The sequence below is a fragment of the Coregonus clupeaformis genome, chromosome 17 (assembly GCF_020615455.1).
Source record: "Coregonus clupeaformis isolate EN_2021a chromosome 17, ASM2061545v1, whole genome shotgun sequence".
In the NCBI taxonomy this organism is placed as follows: Eukaryota; Metazoa; Chordata; class Actinopteri; order Salmoniformes; family Salmonidae; genus Coregonus; species Coregonus clupeaformis.
The window spans coordinates 34176102-34196713 of NC_059208.1; the positions used below are offsets into that span (position 1 = coordinate 34176102).

The 20612-nt window shown below is 42.5% G+C and overlaps 1 protein-coding gene across 1 annotated transcript; it reads right to left on the minus strand.

Annotated features, from left to right (window-relative positions):
* Positions 1 to 9006: 9006 nt before the first annotated feature.
* Positions 9007 to 20605, minus strand: LOC121585740 (alpha-tectorin-like). Its single transcript, XM_041902051.2, has 5 exons — positions 20358 to 20605; positions 19921 to 20120; positions 17675 to 18052; positions 17253 to 17530; positions 9007 to 9067 (listed from the first exon to the last, which is right to left on the minus strand). The coding sequence occupies exons 1-5, from the start codon at positions 20416 to 20418 to the stop codon at positions 9007 to 9009; spliced, it is 978 nt and encodes a 325-aa protein (XP_041757985.2). The 5' UTR covers positions 20419 to 20605.
* Between the last annotated feature and the right edge of the window lie 7 nt (positions 20606 to 20612).

The window sequence follows — 20612 nt, forward strand, 5'->3', positions numbered from 1 at the left end:
ACCAACATAGCACAAGGAGATGGAGATCTTAGAGGGGAAATCTCCTCCTTAAAAAAATTAAGTACTGCCTGAAGTTACTAACAAACAGTAGGCTAAACTAAACTAACAGTCACTGAATATTTATTGCAACATCTAGACCCCTATTGCTGATTATTCAAGGTGAATTCTGTAACAAACAAAAAATATAGGTGATTTTTTTTTGGTGTGTGTGTGTGTGTGTGTGTGTGTAGGCACCTGTTCTGAAAGGCCCCAGAGTCTGCAACACCACTAAGCAACGGGCACCACCAAGCAAGCGGCACCATGAAGACCAAGGAGCTCTCCAAACAGGTCAGGGACAAAGTTGTGGAGAAGTACAGATCAGGGTTGGGTTCTAAAAAAATATCAGAAACTTGGAACATCCCACGGAGCACCATTAAATCCATTATTTAAAAATGGAAAGAATATGGCACCACAACAAACCTCCTCTCCATGACAGACGCAGGAGGGGGGCCGCTAACTTCTATCCACTCCCGTCTGACCAACGCTCTATAACCAGCGCCTCATCCGTTTCCAGTGCCAGTTTTTTATCCAACGAGAGGCTGGGCAGATGTAAGCGCGGAGGTGGCCGCGGTCACGTGTACCGACGAGATGCCGTACACGACGGGGTAAGAAGAAACGACAACCAGAGGCAGAGGGGGCCGTTCACACGGTCCCAGAACCCACGGGACTTTAATTTATCAAGCAAGATATTGAGTCCTGCCCATGTCTCCTTACTTAATAAAGGGTTATCTTTTGTGCCTACAACTCAGTGCAACGATTTCGATGTTAATGTAGACATGTTTAAGTTTTTTAGAAACATCCGTTTAAAGGAATACTTCAGCTCCCCTAATTGTGATATTTCAACTGAACATGTAGGTGGCTCACCTGCACATACTCCGACTCCTTTCAGAAGTAAGAGTTATTTTGTACCTCCAGCCAATCGCAATCACTCTATTGAGACGTATTGCAGACTCATTGAAAAAGATGTTGGTAATCTCCTTAAGAACAAACAGGAGTACATATCTTTTCAAAATTTACCCAAGGATGAAAAACAAGCTTTGCTTGATTTACAATCCGATACGTTAGTTCTTACCCACCCTGCTGATAAGGGTGGGTCAGTTGTACTCATGGATAGTACAGTTTATGTAAATGAGTGTCACAGACAACTGCTTGACAACACCTTTTACAAGAAACTCAGAAGTGACCCCACTTCCCAATTTCAGAACACTATCTGTTCTGTCCTAGATGGATATTTAAGTTCTGGTCAAATCACCAAAAAAGAACACGATTTTTTGGCTATTCAACACCCTAAAATTGCTACTTTTTATACTTTGCCGAAATTACACAAGAATGTTACAAAACCTCCAGGGCGCCCTATTGTAGCAGGTATTGATGCAGTAACAGCCCCTTTATCGACCTATGTTGACTTTTTTATTTAGACCTCTCGCAGAACAGCTCCCCTCCTTTGTAAAGGACACCAGCAGTATGATCTCTATTGTTGAATCTCTTGATCCTCTCCCTGATAATACCTTGTTAGTTACTTTTGATGTTAAGTCGTTATACACGAATATTCCACACGAGGGCGGTATTGAAGCCATGGAACATTTTCTTCTGCAATGTGACCCTAATGAACTACCTTCCAGTGCATGCATTATAACATTGCCTGAAATAGTACTCACACACAACTACTTTATGTTTCTAAATGATTTCTTTATTCAGACGAAGGGTACAGCTATGGGATCCCCTATGGCTCCTAACTATGCTAATTTGTATGTGGGTTACATTGATAAACAGTCCATTTTCAATCCTCTAAAAACATTTTTTATTGACTAACATTATTATTTGGAAACTGTACATTGATGATATTTTTGTTCTATGGAGGGGTGATTCTAAACAGCTCCAGGCATTCCATGCTTTTCTTAACTCTTGTTCTGAGCACCTGAGATTTACTATGCAATCTGACACACGTCAAATCAGTTTCCTTGATCTTCTGATTTTGAGTGAGGATAATGTTCTATACACTGATCTTTACAGGAAACCTACTGATCGTAACAGTTTGAGGGCTGATAGCTGTCACCCACTTCCCTTGAAAAACAGTTTGCCTTACAGCCAATTCTGTCGAATCAAAATAATTTGTAAAAAACAATCATATTTCATATTGCTCCCACAGTTGATTTCTTCAAACCATTAAGATAATAAGATTATAATTTTTTTTTTTTTGTATCTGTGTTAGTAATCTTCTCTCTAACACAGGGTTCTTCAATTCCGGTCCTGGAGTTCAGATACAAAAAAAAATAATTTTTTCCCTCACTGTATGCCCTTATTAAGCCAAATGTTAAAGCCAGCATCCAGCAATCCTGGCCCAAAATCTGGGTTGTTAAGAATCGTGGTAAGAGCAGAGGTTAGTTTGGACCTTCCCAAAAAACGTTGAACTGACCTCCATGCTTTGAGTGTGTTAAGTGTAATGGGATTATTGCAGTGATCTTTTACAGACTTGAAACTTCTGAAAAATAAAAGATCCTGCAAGGGGTATTTTGAAAAAGAAGTCTCAATGTCTAACCAAATAGAGGAATCATCATTTGTGATCCAGTCAGAAATATAACATAAGTGGGCACACCACTGATAAAAACCTAATATTGGGCAGATCCAAGCCGCCCATAGAACCTGGCAGCTGCAATATTGCCATCTTAAGTATTGGCTTGCGTTTACTCCATATGAAGGAACTTAACCAGCCATTTAAATATTTTAATACCTTATTGGAAAGTAAGACTGGGATCATTTGGATTGGGTAAAGTAGTCTAGGTAAAATGTTCATTTTCAAGAGGGATATTCTACCCAACCATGATATCAGAAGAGAGTTCCAGCGCTCCAGATCCTGTCTTATTGTATCAAACAAGGGAACAAAATTGGCTTTGTAAATTTTCTGGAATTTAGGAGTTACGAATATACCCAGATATGTAAAACCTGAGGGAGACCATTTAAAAGGAAAGGGGGTAGAGGTAGTAGGGACAGAGCTAAGACTACCAAGTGGCATAGCCTTTGATTTAGTTAAATTAATCTTGTAGTCTGAGAATTCACTGAACAATTAAATAATATTAACAAGAGATGTAATTGAAGTCTCGGGGCTAGAGATGAATATCAGAACATCATCAGCATACAAGCGTATTTTATGATGAGCGTAGACCCTGTCTAGCAGGTGTTACTCTGATGGCCTCAGCCAGTGGTTCCATAGTGAGTGCAAATAGGAGAGGGGACAAAGCACAGCCCTTCCTGGAACCTCTGAAGCTATTTGACCATAGCCCATTAGTAAGGACAGCAGCCTGAGGGTCATCATATAAAACCTTAACCCATTTTATAAAGTTGTCCCCTAGACCAAATTTAGTCAGAGCAAAGAATAAGTAGGACCACTCCACATGGTCAAATACTTTCTCAGCATCTAGGGAGAGCACAAGACCATCCATAGCACTTTGTTGATAGGCTTGAATAACATTAAGAAGCCACCTGACATTGTTACATGACTTATGGCCCTTATTGAAGCCAGTTTGGTCCTCTTTCAGAATTAGTGGCAATAAGTACTCTAGTCGTGTGGATAGGATTTTAGAAAGCAATTTTCTATCCACATTCAGAAGGGCAATGGGTCTGTACGAGAAACAAGACTCTGGACATTTTCACTTTTTGAGAATAAATGATATGTTGGCTAACCTCAGCGTTTGAGGGAGGTGGTCATTTGAAAATGTGTGGTTAAACATACAGTGCCTTGCAAAAGTATTAAACCCCCTTGGCATTTTTCCTATTTTGTTGCATTAACCTGTAATTTCAATGGATTTTTATTTGGATTTCATGTAATGGACATACACAAATAGTCTAAATTGGTGAAGTGAAATGAAAAAAATAACTTGTTTCAAAAACATCTCTTTTTTTTTTATACGGAAAAGTGGTGCATGCATATGTATTCACCCCCTTTGCTATGAAGCCCATAAATAAGATCTGGTGTAAACAATTACCTTCAGAAGTCACATAATTAGATAGATTGCACACAGGTGGACTTTATTTAAGTGTCACATGATCTGTCACATGATCTCAGTATATATACACCTGTTCTGAAAGGCCCCAGAGTCTGCAACACCACTAAGCAAGGGGCACCACCAAGCAAGCGGCACCATGAAGACCAAGGAGCTCTCCAAACAGGTCAGGGACAAAGTTGTGGAAAAGTACAGATCAGGGTGGGTTATAAAAAAATATCCGAAACTTTGAACATCCCACGGAGCACCATTAAATCCATTATTAAAAAATTGAAAGAATATGGCACCACAACAAACCTACCAAGATAGGCTCGCCCATCAAAACTCACGGACCAGGCAAGGAGGGCAATAATCAGAGAGGCAACAAAGAGACCAAAGATAACCCTGAAGGAGCTGCAAAGCTCCACAGCGGAGATTGGAGTATCTGTCCATAGGACCACTTTAAGCCGTACACTCCACAGAGCTGGGCTTTACGGAAGAGTGGCCAGAAAAAAAAGCCATTGCTTAAAGAAAAAAATAAGCAAACACGTTTGGTGTTCGCCAAAAGGCATGTGGGAGACTCTCCAAACATATGGAAGATGGCACTCTGGTCAGATGAGACTAAAATTGAGCTTTATGGCCTTCAAGGAAAACGTTATGTCTGGCACAAACCCAAAACCTCTCATCACCCCGAAAAACACCATGTTTTTCATCGGCAGGGACTGGGAAACTGGTCAGAATTGAAGGAATGATGGATGGTGCTAAATACAGGGAAATTCTTGGGGGAAACCTGTTTCAGTCTTCCAGAGATTTGAGACTTGGCTTAGTCAAAGCCCAGAACTCAATCCAATTGAGAATCTGTGGTATGACTTAAAGATTGCTGTACACCAGCGGAACCCATCCAACTTGAAGGAGCTGGAGCAGTTTTGCCTTGAAGAATGGGCAAAAATCCCAGTGGCTAGATGTGCCAAGCTTATAGAGACATACCCCAAGAGACTTGCAGCTGTAATTGCTGCAAAAGGTGGCTCTACAAAGTATTTACTTTGGGGGGTGAATAGTTATGCACCCTCAAGTTCTGTTTTTTTTTGTCTTATTTCTTGTTTGCTTCACAATAAAACATATTTTGCATCTTCAAAGTGGTAGGCATGTTGTGTAAATCAAATGATACAAACCCCCCAAAAATGCATTTTAATTCCAGGTTGTAGGCAACAAAATAGAAAAAATGCCAAGGGGGGTGAATACTTTCGCAAGCCACTGTATCAAGCAATTGCTCAAGGATCAGGCCATGGAACTCCTTATAGAACTCACTACAAAACCTGTCTGGTCCTGGGGCCCTACCATTAAGGAGAGACCTCTGTTCTTCAGAAATAGTAGAGAGCTCAATCTTAGAAAATAAGTCCATTAGTTTGAATGCATCATTTGTCAGTTCTGAGGCATAAAGATTTGTATAACATTTCTTCAATGACTCATTTATCAATTTATTTTCATATAAATGGTTGTCATCAGAATCAGTAATAGTAGCAATTGACTGGGAGTCAGCTCTCTTTTTAGCTAGGTATGCCAAATATTTTCCTGGTTTATCGCCATGTTCATAAAGCTAATTTTCTTTTCAGCGTCCTGTGTTTGGAGAGAGTCCAACGTTGATCTAAGGACTGATATTTCCTTTAATAGGGCAGGAGTGGGAATTTTAATGTAGTCCTTCTCTTTAGTTCCTAATTCAACCTCTAATGTTTTTTGTTTTTCATGTTTTTTCCGCCTCTTACTGGCTGAGTATGAGTATACAAAATCAGACCCCTGGCATACGCTTTACAGGTTTCCCAAAGGAGTGAGGGGTTATCTGTTAATAGAGGAAAGTGCTTTAAACTCTGTAATAAATTATGACGTAAATGTATGGTCTTTAAGAATGGTTGTATTCAATCTCCAATGTCTTGATGGATTGGGTGCCCTTTTGAGTTTTATGTCCAGCATCACCTCAGCATGATCAGATATGACTATGCTTCCTATATTAGCAGATACGACAGACTGCAAAGACATCATGGGCATAAAAAGTAATCTATTCTAGTCTGACATCCACGAGGTGCAGAGAAAAAGGTGAATTCTCTGTTGGAGGGATGAAAGGTTCTCCAAACCTCAGCATACCCCAGATCATCACATATAGCTTTAAGCGACCTAGATTGAGGAGAGGGTGAAGCTATGCCGCTGGGAAACTTGTCAATAAGGGGGTTCAACAAACAATTAAAATCTCCTCCAACCTCCGCAGTGTCTGAATTTTAATTCAGAGAAGTCTAGAAATGCCTTAGTGAGAAAATCAGGGGAGTGGGTAGGGGGAAAGTAAATATTCATTATGGAAATGTTCTACCCTCGTAAAGTACCTTTAATTATAACAAAACAACCAAATGTATCTTTCACACAATTCAAGACCTTAAGGGGTAGGTTCTTTTTCACAAGAATTGCCACACCTCTACTTCTGGATGTAAATGATGAGAAAAACACTTGTTGCAATTTCAGATGCTCCTTAACATCCAAATGAGTTTCTTGCAACAGCAATTTCAATATTGTCTGTCACGTTCGTTTACAGACGGGTCAGACCAAGGCGCAGCGTGATATGCGTACATGCTTATTTAAACTGAATAAACACACGACAAAACAATAAACAAACGAAACGTGAAGTCCTAACGTTTAACACACAACAAACCTTACCCGGAACAAGATCCCACAACTACACAGTGCCAAAAGGCTGCTTAAGTATGGTCCCCAATCAGAGACAACGAACGACAGCTGCCTTGATTGGGAACCACACCGGCCAACATAGATATATACATACTAGAACACCAACATAGAAATACACAACATAGAACATACACACCCTGACTCAACATATACGAGTCCCCTGAGTCAGGGCGTGACAGTACCCCCCCCAAAGGTGCGGACTCCGACCGCGCAACATAAACATAACAGGGTAGGGGCCGGGTGGGCATTCCGCCTCGGAGGCGGATCCGGCTCCGGGCGTGATGACCTCTTACTCTCCGCCTCCCTGTTGCGCCCCTGGTCTGGTCTGGACCTCGGCGCGCTGCTTCCCCTCTCCTTCCTCCCACGAAGTACCAAGCCCTGTCTGGACCCTGGTGTGGGAGACCCCGAGCCTGGAGAGGGGCTGACGTCTGGGTCTGCACTGGAACCGCTAACTGGAGCTGGACCCGACGACGGTGGAGCGAACTGCTCTGGCTCCGGAGTGGAGCCGCTGACAGGAGCTGGATCAGGCACCGGTGGAGCGGACTGCTCTGGCTCCGGAGTGGAGCCGCTGACCGGAGCTGGACTGGGCTCCGGTGGAGCGGATTGCTCTGGCTCCGGAGTGGAGCAGCTGACCGGAGCTGAACTGGGCACCGGTGGAGCGGACTGCTCTGGCTCCGGAGTGGATCCGCTGACCGGAGCTGGACTGGACCCTGGTGGAGCGGATTGCTCTGGCTCCGGAGTGAAGCAGCTAACCGGAGCTGGATCAGGCACCGATGGAGCGGACTGCTCTGGCTCCGGAGTGGAGCAGCTGACCGGTGCCGGACCAGGCACCGGTGGAATAGGCACGGGCCGTGCCGGACTGGACACACGCACCACTGGTCTGGTGCGAGGAGCAGGCACGGGCCGGACCGGACTAGGAACACGCACCACTGATTTGATGCGAGGAGCAGGTACGGGCCGGGCCGGGCTGGCTACACGCACCACTGGCTTGGTGCGAGGTGCAGGAACAGGCCGGGCCGGGCTGGCGACGCGCACCACTGGCTTGGTGCGAGGAGCAGGAACGGGCCGGACCAGACTGGCGACGCGCACCACAGGCTTGGTGCGAGTACAGGAACGGGCCGGGCCGTACTGGGAACACGCACCACTTGCTTGGTGCGGGGAGCAGGAACGGGCCGGGCCGGGCTGGCGACGCGCACCACTGTCTTGGTGCGGGGAGCAGGTACAGGCCGGGCCGGGCTGGCGACGCGCACCACTGGCTTGGTGCGAGGAGCAGGAACGGGCCGGGCCGGGCCGGACTGGGAACACGCAGCACTGGCTTGGTGCGGGGAGCAGGAACGGGCGGGCCGGACTGGCGACACGCACCATTGGCTTGGCGACACGCACCATTGTCCCCCTCCTCCTCAGAACAGCCTCAATTCGTCAGGGCATGGACTCTACAAGGTGTCAAAAGGGTTCCACAGGGATGCTGGCCCATGTTGACTCCAATGCTTCCCACAGATGTGTCAAGTTGGCTTGATGTCCTTTAGGTGGTGTGCTATTCTTGAAACACACGGGAAACTGTTGCGCATGAAAAACCCAGCAGCGTTGCAGTTCTTGACACAATCTGGTGCGCCTGGCACCTACTACCATACCCTATTCTATCATGTTTCAGGAGAAGACCCAGATGCAGACAGTGTCGAAGCAACAACATGTTATTTAAGAAAACAGGGGGCAGGCAAACGACAGGCCATGGGCATGCAGAGGTCAGTAATCCAGACCAGAGTCCAAATGGTACAGAACGGCAGGCAGTCTCAGGGTCAGGGCAGGCAGAATGGTCAAAAACTGGGAAAACTAGAAAACATGAACTTGAGAAAGACAGGAGCAAGGGGAAAACCACTGGTAGGCTTGACGAAACGAAACGAACTGGCAACAGACAAACAGAGATCACAGGTATAAATATACTGGGGAAGATGGGCAACACCTGGAGGGGGGTGGAGACAATCACAAAGACAGGTGAAACAGATCAGGGTGTGACACATTCAAAGACACTTAAATATTTTGTCTTGCCCATTCACCCTCTGAATGGCACACATAAACAATCCATGTCTCAATTGTCTCAATGATTAAAAATCCATATTTAACCTGTCTCCTCCCCTTCATCTGCACTGATTTGAAGTGGATTTAACAAGTGACATCAATAAGGGATCATAGCATTTCCAGTCTTGTAAGAAGGAGCTGGTATTTTTCCACTCTGCCTCTGTTCAACTTAGTTACACGGTCAAGACAAAGACTCTCTGAGAGTGACCACAGTGTCCCAGTCTATCCTGTTCTTCTCATATCTTTCAAGGGCACAGAGGTGTGGAGATATGAGGTGAACAGAGTCTGGCTTGAACAGAGAGGAGTAACGGAACTAACGTTATCACTTCTTTTTGCGCTATGACCCGATTCAAATAGCCACAAGAAGAAAACAAGGTAGCTTATGATGCCCTGATCTGCCGGGGAGGGGTGGAACCAGCCATGACTAAGCATTTTTAGGTCCACTATATAAGACATCAGCATTTCCTGTTTGTTAGGCTCTCAACAAATCACCTATGGGTGGTCGTTGACCAGCTCCATTATTGCAATAATTAATCGATTACAAATAAAGATGATTGTTTGAAGAAATGACGAAGTCGCTCGCACTTGATTAGAATTTCAACAACAGAAGGTACAGGTTTGCCTAGATGTAACAATAAAAGAGGCACAGTACTGTATGAGTGTGTTTAAAGGCATTATAGATGTACAGATGTAGGATCTTAATTTGAGTCAGTTTGCTACAGCAGGAAAATAATCCTGCCGTAACAGGAAATGTGAATTGTTATGTGGATTATAATGAATTGACATTTTTGTCAATTTTTCGTAAGGGAAAATCATGTCTGAAATTTCAAAGTGGAAATTACAAACTTCAGAAGCCTTTTCAAACCTCAAATACACTACAAGTTAAATATTTTCTGCATTGCAGAAAAGTTGTCCTGCAACAGGGTGATCAACAAGCAAATGCTTGAGGTTAAGTGTTACCAAAATTATTCTTAAAATATGTGTACCAGAAACGTTTACAGAAAACCTGGCCCTCAACAAATTTCCTTCCACTCCCAAATGAGACTGTGCTGACTGGTATGGGATCCTCAGGGTTGTGAACAAGGAATGCTGTGTCGACCCCCATACCTTCCGACTCGATAACCTAACAAAATATTATGTAGAAATAGATAAGATAACAAGATAAATATTTACTTAAATTAGATGTACAAAAAAAAAGAAAAAGACAATACCTAAAAATGCTTATAGGAAAATAGTTGGCGAAAAGACTGAAATCCTTCTGTAAGAATAATATGCCTGTTCTCTGTATCTTAAATCTGTATCTCAAATCTAACTCCAACTATCAAATGCAAATACATTACTTTTTTGAAGTAAAAGTTTAAAAATGTCATTATTTACTATTGTGACCCTATATATTCCCACCATTGATTTCAGCCGTCTTAAATCATCTTTGACTTTTAAGGCCTCCAGGTTCCCCGTCAACTCCTGACCTCTTGCCTCCTGTTTGCCTCCTCACTGTAATGGGCTTTTGTGGCAGGTGGTAATGCCTGCCATTTGCCCTGTATACCTGCCATAACTCCTGACATACAACAGAAAACATGACAATGTCAGTGACATTGTTTTATCTATCTATTCTATCAAGGCATTACAACAACAAAATATTTACTTGTTGAAAGAAAGTAGAAATATGTGTCAGATGGAGTCAGTAGACTTTAGAATTTGTTGTTAGACCCATAAAGTTCTGAAGAGAAACCCCTCTTATAATTCATCCAAAAAACCTAAACAAAAATACATCAAAGGCACACCGATTGAGAAATGCATACAGTCCACAATACTTGAATGCCTGCCTTGCTCTTGTAATTGCAAACAGGTAATTAAAGCCAAACCTGCACAAACCTTCTGCTTTAAGGTGGTGCCTCATAAACAGCTTGTAAGCTGACACATAACTTTTGTAGAGCTTAGTTTTTTGGGGGAGGGACAGCTTGACTCTGATCCAGTTTTCTTCTTTCATTCCCTAACCAATTCTAGAGGAAACGATAGGAAGACAACACAATAGTAAAGAATACTGCATCACATTTTCAAATCAGAGTAATTGCACATTAAACTTTATCAAAAGAGTAGAAACAAAAATATTGCTCCACCAACTAATCTTTTTATCTAGCAGATGATTGAAAAAGGAGCCCTTATATACTATGAATGATCTGTATTGTGTCACAACCAGAGGGGCAGTGAGGGGTGTTTTGAATCTGGGTTTTACGAGGCAATATGAAACAAAAGGCAAAACACAAATATCTACTGGAAAAAGTTAAAATAACATAAGAATCAACATTATTATGGCAAGTTCCCATTCAGTTGTCAAAATATAGGTTGGGACATGCATGCATTGGCAGGCCAGCTGCAGAAGGACGAGCAAGCTACTATTCCCCATCGTTTCAGTGCACTTTTGACAGCCAACTAGTTAAAAAAGTTTGAGAGCATTTATGTAATGTTCCCGCGTTAGATTTTTTGCTTATCTCGCTCTGGCTATTAGTTGTTGATCTTGTTGTTGTTGATGTGCATAGGCAATTGAGGGAGAGAGAGCCTGCCTTTTCATGGTTGTTCGATCAATAGGACTGTGAAGTTTCCAAATGGAAGAGGACTCCCGTGGTATTTACATATTTGCAGAAATCCATTCAGGTGTATTTTGTGGCTTTTGGCGATGCGTTCTAATGATCTAAAGTCGAGCTGTTGCTACTGCCTGCTAACACACAGTCCAGTTCAAAGTCAATGATGGCAGACCCTTTGGCAAATGTGATCGACTGGCTCTATTTGGTCTTATTTAGCAACATTTGAAATTGTGTTTTTTACATTGGATAAAAGTAGAGACTCAGAGCTAGAAAATTGTATATTATACACTACAGTTGAGGAACAATGGGAAAGTAATTCTGCTTTGAATGTTGATAAACTTGTAACCTCACTTTTGAGAAAATGGCCTTTGAATGTTTTGGTACACCTATTGGAGAGCTCTTCTTTGTCTACACCCATTCAGCATCGTTCACACCCTCTTAAACTTTAGCCCCACACATCTCTGTAAGGGTTGATCCGAGCGTTCTGTCCTAACAACAGCAGTGAAGCACCCAAGCTAACTGGCCAACGTTGGCTAGCTTGCTAGCTACTTCCATACACAAATTAGAGAACAGCTCACTCTGACCATTTTACTCGCCCTAGCAGAGCTGGTTAGGCTGTTTTTATGTTATCCAGAGCGTTGCTGACTGCAACTGTCCTGCTGGCAACAATATCTGCTTTTTTGCCAACATTTACTGACACTGGCCATATTCAACAGGTGTTGAGCGTTTGTAATTTGTCAGTTATTCTGCGCTCTGGCACACTAAGACGAGAGTGCTCTGAAATCGGAGTAGATAGCCAGAGTGAAATGACCAGCTACGTCTATCAACAGTTGTCACAGTGACATCATTAACATTCTATTGAAATTGTTACTTGCATAGAGGAGTCTTTTGTTATGACATGTAGCTAGCTAGCTAAACAAGGAACCATAATCCAAACTCATGACGTTACTACCCTGCATGTATCCCGGATACTTCTAGTATGGATTTTGGAGCGCTGTCTGTGACTCGAACGTGGATGTGTAAAAGTCTCACTGATATGTGTCTGTGATCTTTTTAGATAGTGTAATCCTTGATGTCAGACAACTGTTTTGCGGTGCACATCTGCTAGAAATCTGGAGTTGTTCTGTCACAGTCCATGGTGTGCCAGAGTGAAGAGAGCTGCCAGGTCAAGGATGGTATACAGGAATGCTATCCCATCTGCCACCTTAATGCAGGGGTACATGGTTGAGTAAGTAGCCTTTGACTTCCCCCAATGGTGAGCCACTTCACCATAATGTTCTATGATTATGAACCTAACCTTCAATATATGAGACCGTGAAGGACTGTTATTCAGTCTAAGGAATCCAAATATAGAGCCTTAGCTTACCAGTATGGTGTCAAACAATGGTGTTTGTGGGGTTATGGACTTGAAACTTGTTATTTTAACTTCCATAATGAAGGTTTGAAAGTTAAAGTCCACACTGTCTTTTGAAAACATAGCAGCAGGTGTTAGCATTCATGCTTACATGACAGATTCCAGTGGGAAATGATATGCACTCACAACTCTCCCCTTCTCTTTTACAGTGATATGAGAGAACTGACCATGCTACAACTGAAGAACAGTCTGCTATTGGAGAATCCCACCAAGAATACATATTGCCTAAATCACTGTGACCATTTGTCAATGATTTGTAACAAACAGTAATTACAATATTTGTAGAAGGAATGCCATTTTCTGCCAAACCCTCACCTCAGATTTTCAAAACAATTCCAGTAAGTAATTTGTAATGGTCAAATCATTACAATGGTAATCAAGTCGATTTAAAATATTCACTATGTAATAGAAAGTACTAAGCTGTATTTGCTGGATTAATTATCTCTACATGTAATTTGATATCTAAATGATACTGAATTATAAATTAGTGTTGTGACGAATGTATCCTTCCGAATACACATTCTTGTTAATAAAAAATACAATTAAATCATAAACGTGTATATTACATCAAGGAAATAATGCTGTGGTGACCAGTCAAATACAAGCTTGTTCCTTGTTCATGTAAAATATTTCCCATGCCCAGAAAACACTACAGTCACCAGTGAAAGTCTACACACCACTTGCACAGTCTTCACATTTTGCTGCCTTAAAATTAAATCTAAAAAAGGATGAAATCTCTAAATGAAAATTATAGAACCTGTCGTAGCCGGCCGCGACCGGGAGACCTATGGGGCGGTGCACAATTGGCCCAGCGTCGTCCAGGGTAGGGGAGGGAATGGCCGGCAGGGATGTAGCTCAGTTGGTAGAGCATGGCGTTTGCAATGCCAGGGTTGTGGGTTTGATTCCCACATGGCCAGTATGAAAAATCAAAAAAGAATGTAAGTCGCTCTGGATAAGAGCGTCTGCTAAATGACTTAAATGTAAATGTAATAGCTAGGACTGACTGAATGGATAGTTCAGCATTTCTGCTCTTTTCTATGACCTGTAGGGAACACGTGGTCTATACTTGGCATGTAGGTTTCTCACTTATTGGTGGCACAAATTGGGATATGGGGGAGGGGAATGGGCAAGGTATAAGCAAATTAAATACTGTAGTATATACTATAGTAATTACTGTAGTGTTTTTGCAGACTGTAGTGTTTTTGTGGACATTACTGTAGTATTTACTGAAGTGTTTTTGCAGTCTGTAGTATACTGTATTTACTATAGTATTCTACAGTATACTACAAAATTATATACACTGCTCAAAAAAATAAAGGGAACACTTAAACAACACATCCTAGATCTGAATGAATGAAATAATCTTATTAAATACTTTTTTCTTTACATAGTTGAATGTGCTGACAACAAAATCACACAAAAATGATCAATGGAAATCAAATGTATCAACCCATGGACGTCTGGATTTGGAGTCACCCTCAAAATTAAAGTGGAAAAACACACTAAAGGCTGATCCAACTTTGATGTAATGTCCTTAAAACAAGTCAAAATGAGGCTCAGTAGTGTGTGTGGCCTCCACGTGCCTGTATGACCTCCCTACAACGCCTGGGCATGCTCCTGATGAGGTGGCGGATGGTCTCCTGAGGGATCTCCTCCCAGCCCCCCAAAGAAATGCCACCCCACACCATGACTGACCCACCGCCAAACCGGTCATGCTGGAGGATGTTGCAGGCAGCAGAACGTTCTCCACGGCGTCTCCAGACTCTGTCACGTCTATCACATGTGCTCAGTGTGAACCTGCTTTCATCTGTGAAGAGCACAGGGCGCCAGTGGCGAATTTGCCAATCTTGGTGTTCTCTGGCAAATGCCAAACGTCCTGCACGGTGTTGGGCTGTAAGCACAACACCCACCTGTGGACGTCGGGCACTCATACCACCCTCATGGAGTCTGTTTCTGACCGTTTGAGCAGACACATGCACATTTTTGGCCTGCTGGAGGTCATTTTGCAGGGCTCTGGCAGTGCTCCTCCTGCTCCTCCTTGCACAAAGGCGGAGGTAGTGGTCCTGCTGCTGGGTTGTTGCCCTCCTACGGCCTCCTCCACGTCTCCTGATGTACTGGCCTGTCTCCTGGTAGCGCCTCCATGCTCTGGACACTACGCTGACAGACACAGCAAACCTTCTTGCCACAGCTCGCATTGATGTGCCATCCTGGATGAGCTGCACTACCTGACTCACTTGTGTGGGTTGTAGACTCCGTCTCATGCTACCACTAGAGTGAAAGCACCGCCAGCATTCAAAAGTGACCAAAACATCAGCCAGGAAGCATAGGAACTGAGAAGTGGTCTGTGGTCACCACCTGCAGAACCACTTCTTTATTGGGGGTGTCTTGCTAATTGCCTATAATTTCCACCTGTTGTCTATTCCATTTGCACAACAGCATGTTACATTTATTGTCAATCAGTGTTGCTTCCTAAGTGGACAGTTTGATTTCACAGAAGTGTGATTGACTTGGAGTTACATTGTGTTGTTTAAGTGTTCCCTTAATTTTTTTGAGCAGTGTAGTAATTACAACACATAATCGAGGTATACTACAGTGTGTAGTACAGTATTCTACAGTATACTACACTTATGTAATTGTACTGCTGAAAAAGAAAACGCTATCGCATGGTTAGGATTTCAGAAGTCTTCAGCATGTTTTCCTCTAATGTTCTACCTGGGCTTTGCTCCTTTCCCATTTCGTTTGTTTCTGACAAACTCCCCAGTCCTTGCTGGTGAAAGTCATACCCATAACATGATGCTGCCACCATAATACTTGAAACTGTACGACAAAATGAAAAGTCTGTGTTAAAAAAGCCACTCCAAAACAATCATTCAAAGCCATTAAGTAATACTGCAAGACAACACAGCAAATAAATAACCTTTTGGCATAAATGATAAACTACAGGTTTGGGTCAAATCCAATACAACACAACACAGAGTGAACCCCTCTGCATTTTCAATTATTGTAGTGCCAGTATCATGTTATGGGCATGCTTGTCACCTGCAGGGACTGGGGAGTTTTTCAGGATCAAAAGACATATGAAAGGAGCAAAGCCCAGGTAAAAAGTTAGAGGAAAACCTGGCTCAGTCTTCTGAAAACCTAACAGTGGGATCATTTTATTTTTCAGCAGGAGAATTTCACAAAGTTTAATGCCAACGACACACCAGAATGGCTTTCCAAAAGGTGTTGAGTGTTCCTGAGTGGTCCAGTCTCTGTCCTGAGTTAATATTGCATGAAAATCAGAGACAAGGTTTGACGTAAAAATGTATGCACACATGACGGTAAGTCGCTTTGGATAAAAGCTTCTGCTAAATGGTTTATTATTAGTATTATTATTGAATATTGCTGTCCATCAATGATTCCCAAACAAATGTAATGACAAAAACAATGGATACATTTTGCAATAAGAGTTTGGCAATGTTGGTAGAATCTTATTCAGAATGATTCACAGTTGTAATGGCTGCATAAGGTGCTTCCACCAAGTATTAACTCTCGGGTGTGAAAACATACACTCTTAGAAAAAAAGGTACTATCGAGAACCTAAAAGGGTTCTTTTGCTATGGAGAACCCTTTGAAGAACCCTTTTTGTTTCCAGGTAGTAGGTTTTTTGGGTTCCATGTAGAACCCTCTGTGGAAAGGGTTCTATCTGGAAACAAAAAGGGTTTTCCTATGGGGACAGCCGAAGAACCCTGTTGGAACCATTTTTTCTAAGAATGTTCACGAATAAAACATCTTCGTTCATTAGGAAAATGCTCTATAATTTTCTTTCACTTTGAAAGTGTGGAGTAGATTGTGGAGATCTGTAGGGGGTAAAACAATCTAATTGAATCCCTTTTTAAATTTAATTTTAAAACAGCAAAATGTGAAGATTGTGCAAAGGGTGTATATACTTCCACTATGCACTGCATGTCTTGCCATGACATCACAAGGAAGCCATATACTTCTGTGTACATAATCAACTATTTTCTATAACCTGTCCCTAATGTAATCCCCTATGCAGAACATAGTAAAAGACCATGGAATTAATGATCATCTGGAGAAGTACAATAGAGACAATACATCAGTTCTTGATGCTTTTCTTGCAGACATTTTATTGTTTGGTTTTTACAGAATCATTCATAAAATGTAATTGTTCGGTAAGAATAGAATGAAAGTCATAACAAACATTTATTAAAGACTGATTCTCTATCATGGGTGATTAATCTGGGTAGTTAAATTGTCTTGTGGATGAAAGAACGTTCCAAGGTGTTCAAAGGCCGACACTGTAAGGGGTCAAAGAGCATACAACTGAGGTAGCTTTAACCCTAATTAAGTATACATTTTCACAACTTGAATGTTATTGATTGCTTTTCAGATTTGAATCAGTTTCAGATTTATACAGTAACTCACCTGCAGGTGGGGAAGTCTGGTGCGTTCCAGCCGTCCATGTATTCCTGCATAGTCAGGAAACTAGGGACCGGGATAACGTCTCCTGAAGGAACCAGTCTTCCACAAGCTCCACACACCTTGTCAGCCATGTGGGCACTCACTGTCACTATGATCTCCTGAGAGAGGCTGTATGACACCTGAAGGCCTGACATCCTCTCAATCATCACTGTCTTGTCAGAGACCTTCACTGAGACTTCATTACTCAGCAGGCGTGGTAGAGTCACCTTCTTACCATTTATCTGTGAACAACATTGAAAAACAAAGTAACACTGATGGAATAGTATACAATCTTACAATCCTAGATACTGAAGGGAATTGGTGTCATCCATAAACAATACTTAATAATCTATGAATTAATATATACTGTATATGAGGTGACTCACCCAAGTTTCATGCTTGCTGTTGACAGTGATCATCAGATCATTGAAGTAGACGTACACAGCAACAACGCTCTTGAGGCCAGACTTCCCACAGGCCTGCAACGTCACCACCACTCTGAACCACTCTTCCACCAGAGCATTGTCACAAACTTTGATTATCTCATAGGCCCCCATGGCTGTGATTGCACCACTTCTTCCATTGAAAAGGGTGAAGGCGCCATTAGTCTCCAACAAACACTTTTTGAGATAGCAGCCCAGGTGACCATTCTTGACCTGGCAGCTCTCGTCAGCCTTGCACTTGGTGGCCTCACATTTCACATCACCAGAGGCAGTGCAGGTGCAGAGCTCCTGGCAATCCTCTGACAACACAGACTCACCAATCTGAGGGAGAGAAATAGGTACAGTACATTGTTATTGTGGCAGTGTTATAAGGATGCAGTTCTTATAATAGAGGGACATACACTTTATCTTTGAATTTACATTGAATAATACCTTATTGGACTATACATTTACAATAAACAATTGTACATTACAGTATACACGTATTTTCTGAAAGATATATCTGACAATAATGTGTATTTGTGGTACATAATGTTCTATTGTAAAGTAAACACAACACATTGTTGGAACAGTGGGGAAAAAAAGTATTTAGTCAACCACCAATTGTGCAAGTTCTCCCACTTAAAAAGATGAGAGAGGCCTGTAATTTTCATCATAGGTACACGTCAACTATGACAGACAAAATGAGGAAAAAAATCCAGAAAATCACATTGTAGGATTTTTTATGAATTTATTTGCAAATTATGGTGGAAAATAAGTATTTGGTCAATAACAAAAGTTTCTCAATACTTTGTTATATACCCTTTGTTGGCAATGACACAGGTCAAACGTTTTCTGTAAGTCTTCACAAGGTTTTCACACACTGTTGCTGGTATTTTGGCCCATTCCTCCATGCAGATCTCCTCTAGAGCAGTGATGTTTTGGGGCTGTCGCTGGGCAACACAGACTTTCAACTCCCTCCAAAGATTTTCTATGGGGTTGAGATCTGGAGAGTGGCTAGGCCACTCCAGGACCTTGAAATGCTTCTTACGAAGCCACTCCTTCGTTGCCCGGGCGGTGTGTTTGGGATCATTGTCATGCTGAAAGACCCAGCCATGTTTCATCTTCAATGCCCTTACTGATGGAAGGAGGTTTTCACTCAAAATCTCACGATACATGGCCCCATTCATTCTTTCCTTTACACGGATCAGTCGTCCTGGTCCCTTTGCAGAAAAACAGCCCCAAAGCATGATGTTTCCACCCCCATGCTTCACAGTAGGTATGGTGTTCTTTGGATGCAACTCAGCATTCTTTGTCCTCCAAACACGACGAGTTGAGTTTTTACCAAAAAGTTCTATTTTGGTTTCATCTGACCATATGACATTCTCCCAATCCTCTTCTGGATCATCCAAATGCACTCTAGCAAACTTCAGACGGGCCTGCACATGTACTGGCTTAAGCAGGGGGACACGTCTGGCACTGCAGGATTTGAGTCCCTGGCGGCGTAGTGTGTTACTGATGGTAGGCTTTGTTACTTTGGTCCCAGCTCTCTGCAGGTCATTCACTAGGTCCCCCCGTGTGGTTCTGGGATTTTTGCTCACCGTTCTTTTGATCATTTTGACCCCACGGGGTGAGATCTTGCGTGGAGCCCCAGATCGAGGGAGATTATCAGTGGTCTTGTATGTCTTCCATTTCCTAATAATTGCTCCCACAGTTGATTTCTTCAAACCAAGCAGCTTACCTATTGCAGATTCAGTCTTCCCAGCCTGGTGCAGGTCTACAATTTTGTTTCTGGTGTCCTTTGACAGCTCTTTGGTCTTGGCCATAGTGGAGTTTGGAGTGTGACTGTTTGAGGTTGTGGACAGGTGTCTTTTATACTGATAACAAGTTCAAACAGTTGCCATTAATACAGGTAACGAGTGGAGGACAGAGGAGCCTCAAAGAAGTTACAGGTCTGTGAGAGCCAGAAATCTTGCTTGTTCGTAGGTGACCAAATACTTATTTTCCACCATAATTTGCATATAAATTCATAAAAAATCCTACAATGTGATTTTCTGGATTATCTTTTCTCAATTTGTCTGTCATAGTTGACGTGTACCTATGATGAAAATTACAGGCCTCTCTCATCTTTTTAAGTGGGAGAACGTGCACAATTGGTGGCTGACTAAATACTTTTTTTCCCCACTGTATATGTTCTAGGTAAACCCCACCTTGTAGGTGCGTCCTTTGTGGTAACAGCTGCACAGGTCCCACTTAACACAGCCTGTCCCGTTGAAGTAGTAGTCTGTATTGCAGGCACAGCCCTCAGCACAAGTGGTGGGGCAGGTGATAATGTCAGAGAGGCCGGGACATGGGGTGGCACAGATCTCAGAGCAGCTCTGGTAGTGGCTGTTGGCAGGACAGTCCAGGGCTACAGAGGAATAGATTAAGTAATTAGACATGCAATATAATGTCCAGCCACAACACTCAATACTCCAGCCTGCAGGAATCAAAATCACCTTTATTTGCCAAATACATTTACAAGTACCAGGAATTTGACCTGATGAAATGGTGCTGAAAACAAGAGTCAGAATATACAGACAGAATATATAGATGAAAGAAAGCCAAAGCCAAATGTGTCCCAATCCACAGGTTGGTAAATACTTACGACAGAAGGTTGGTGTTCTCCAGTTACTGATGTTAACCCCAAAGTCCTGGCAGTCGATCATGTATGCTGATATGCTGTGACAGAGAACCTTACGGTCTCCCTCAGACAAGCAGACATCATAGACACAATCTCTGAAGTAAGAGGCAGGGTCTATCACATTGTGGCAGGCGGCGAAGGGACCTTTAGGGTTTGTGATGATACTACAGTCGGCCTCAAATATGGCTTTTTTATTAGCGTCACACTTGGGGCAAAATT

Excerpts from the sequence above, each read along its gene's own strand:
- LOC121585740 (XM_041902051.2), bottom strand. The coding sequence starts at position 20,418 with ATGATCGACTGCCAGGACTTTGGGGTTAACATCAGTAACTGGAGAACA. Across the intron at positions 18,053-19,920 it reads ACAAAGGACGCACCTACAAG|ATTGGTGAGTCTGTGTTGTC; the intron begins GTGGGGTTTACC and ends TCTCTCCCTCAG. Across the intron at positions 17,531-17,674 it reads ACAGCAAGCATGAAACTTGG|ATAAATGGTAAGAAGGTGAC; the intron begins GTGAGTCACCTC and ends TGTTGTTCACAG.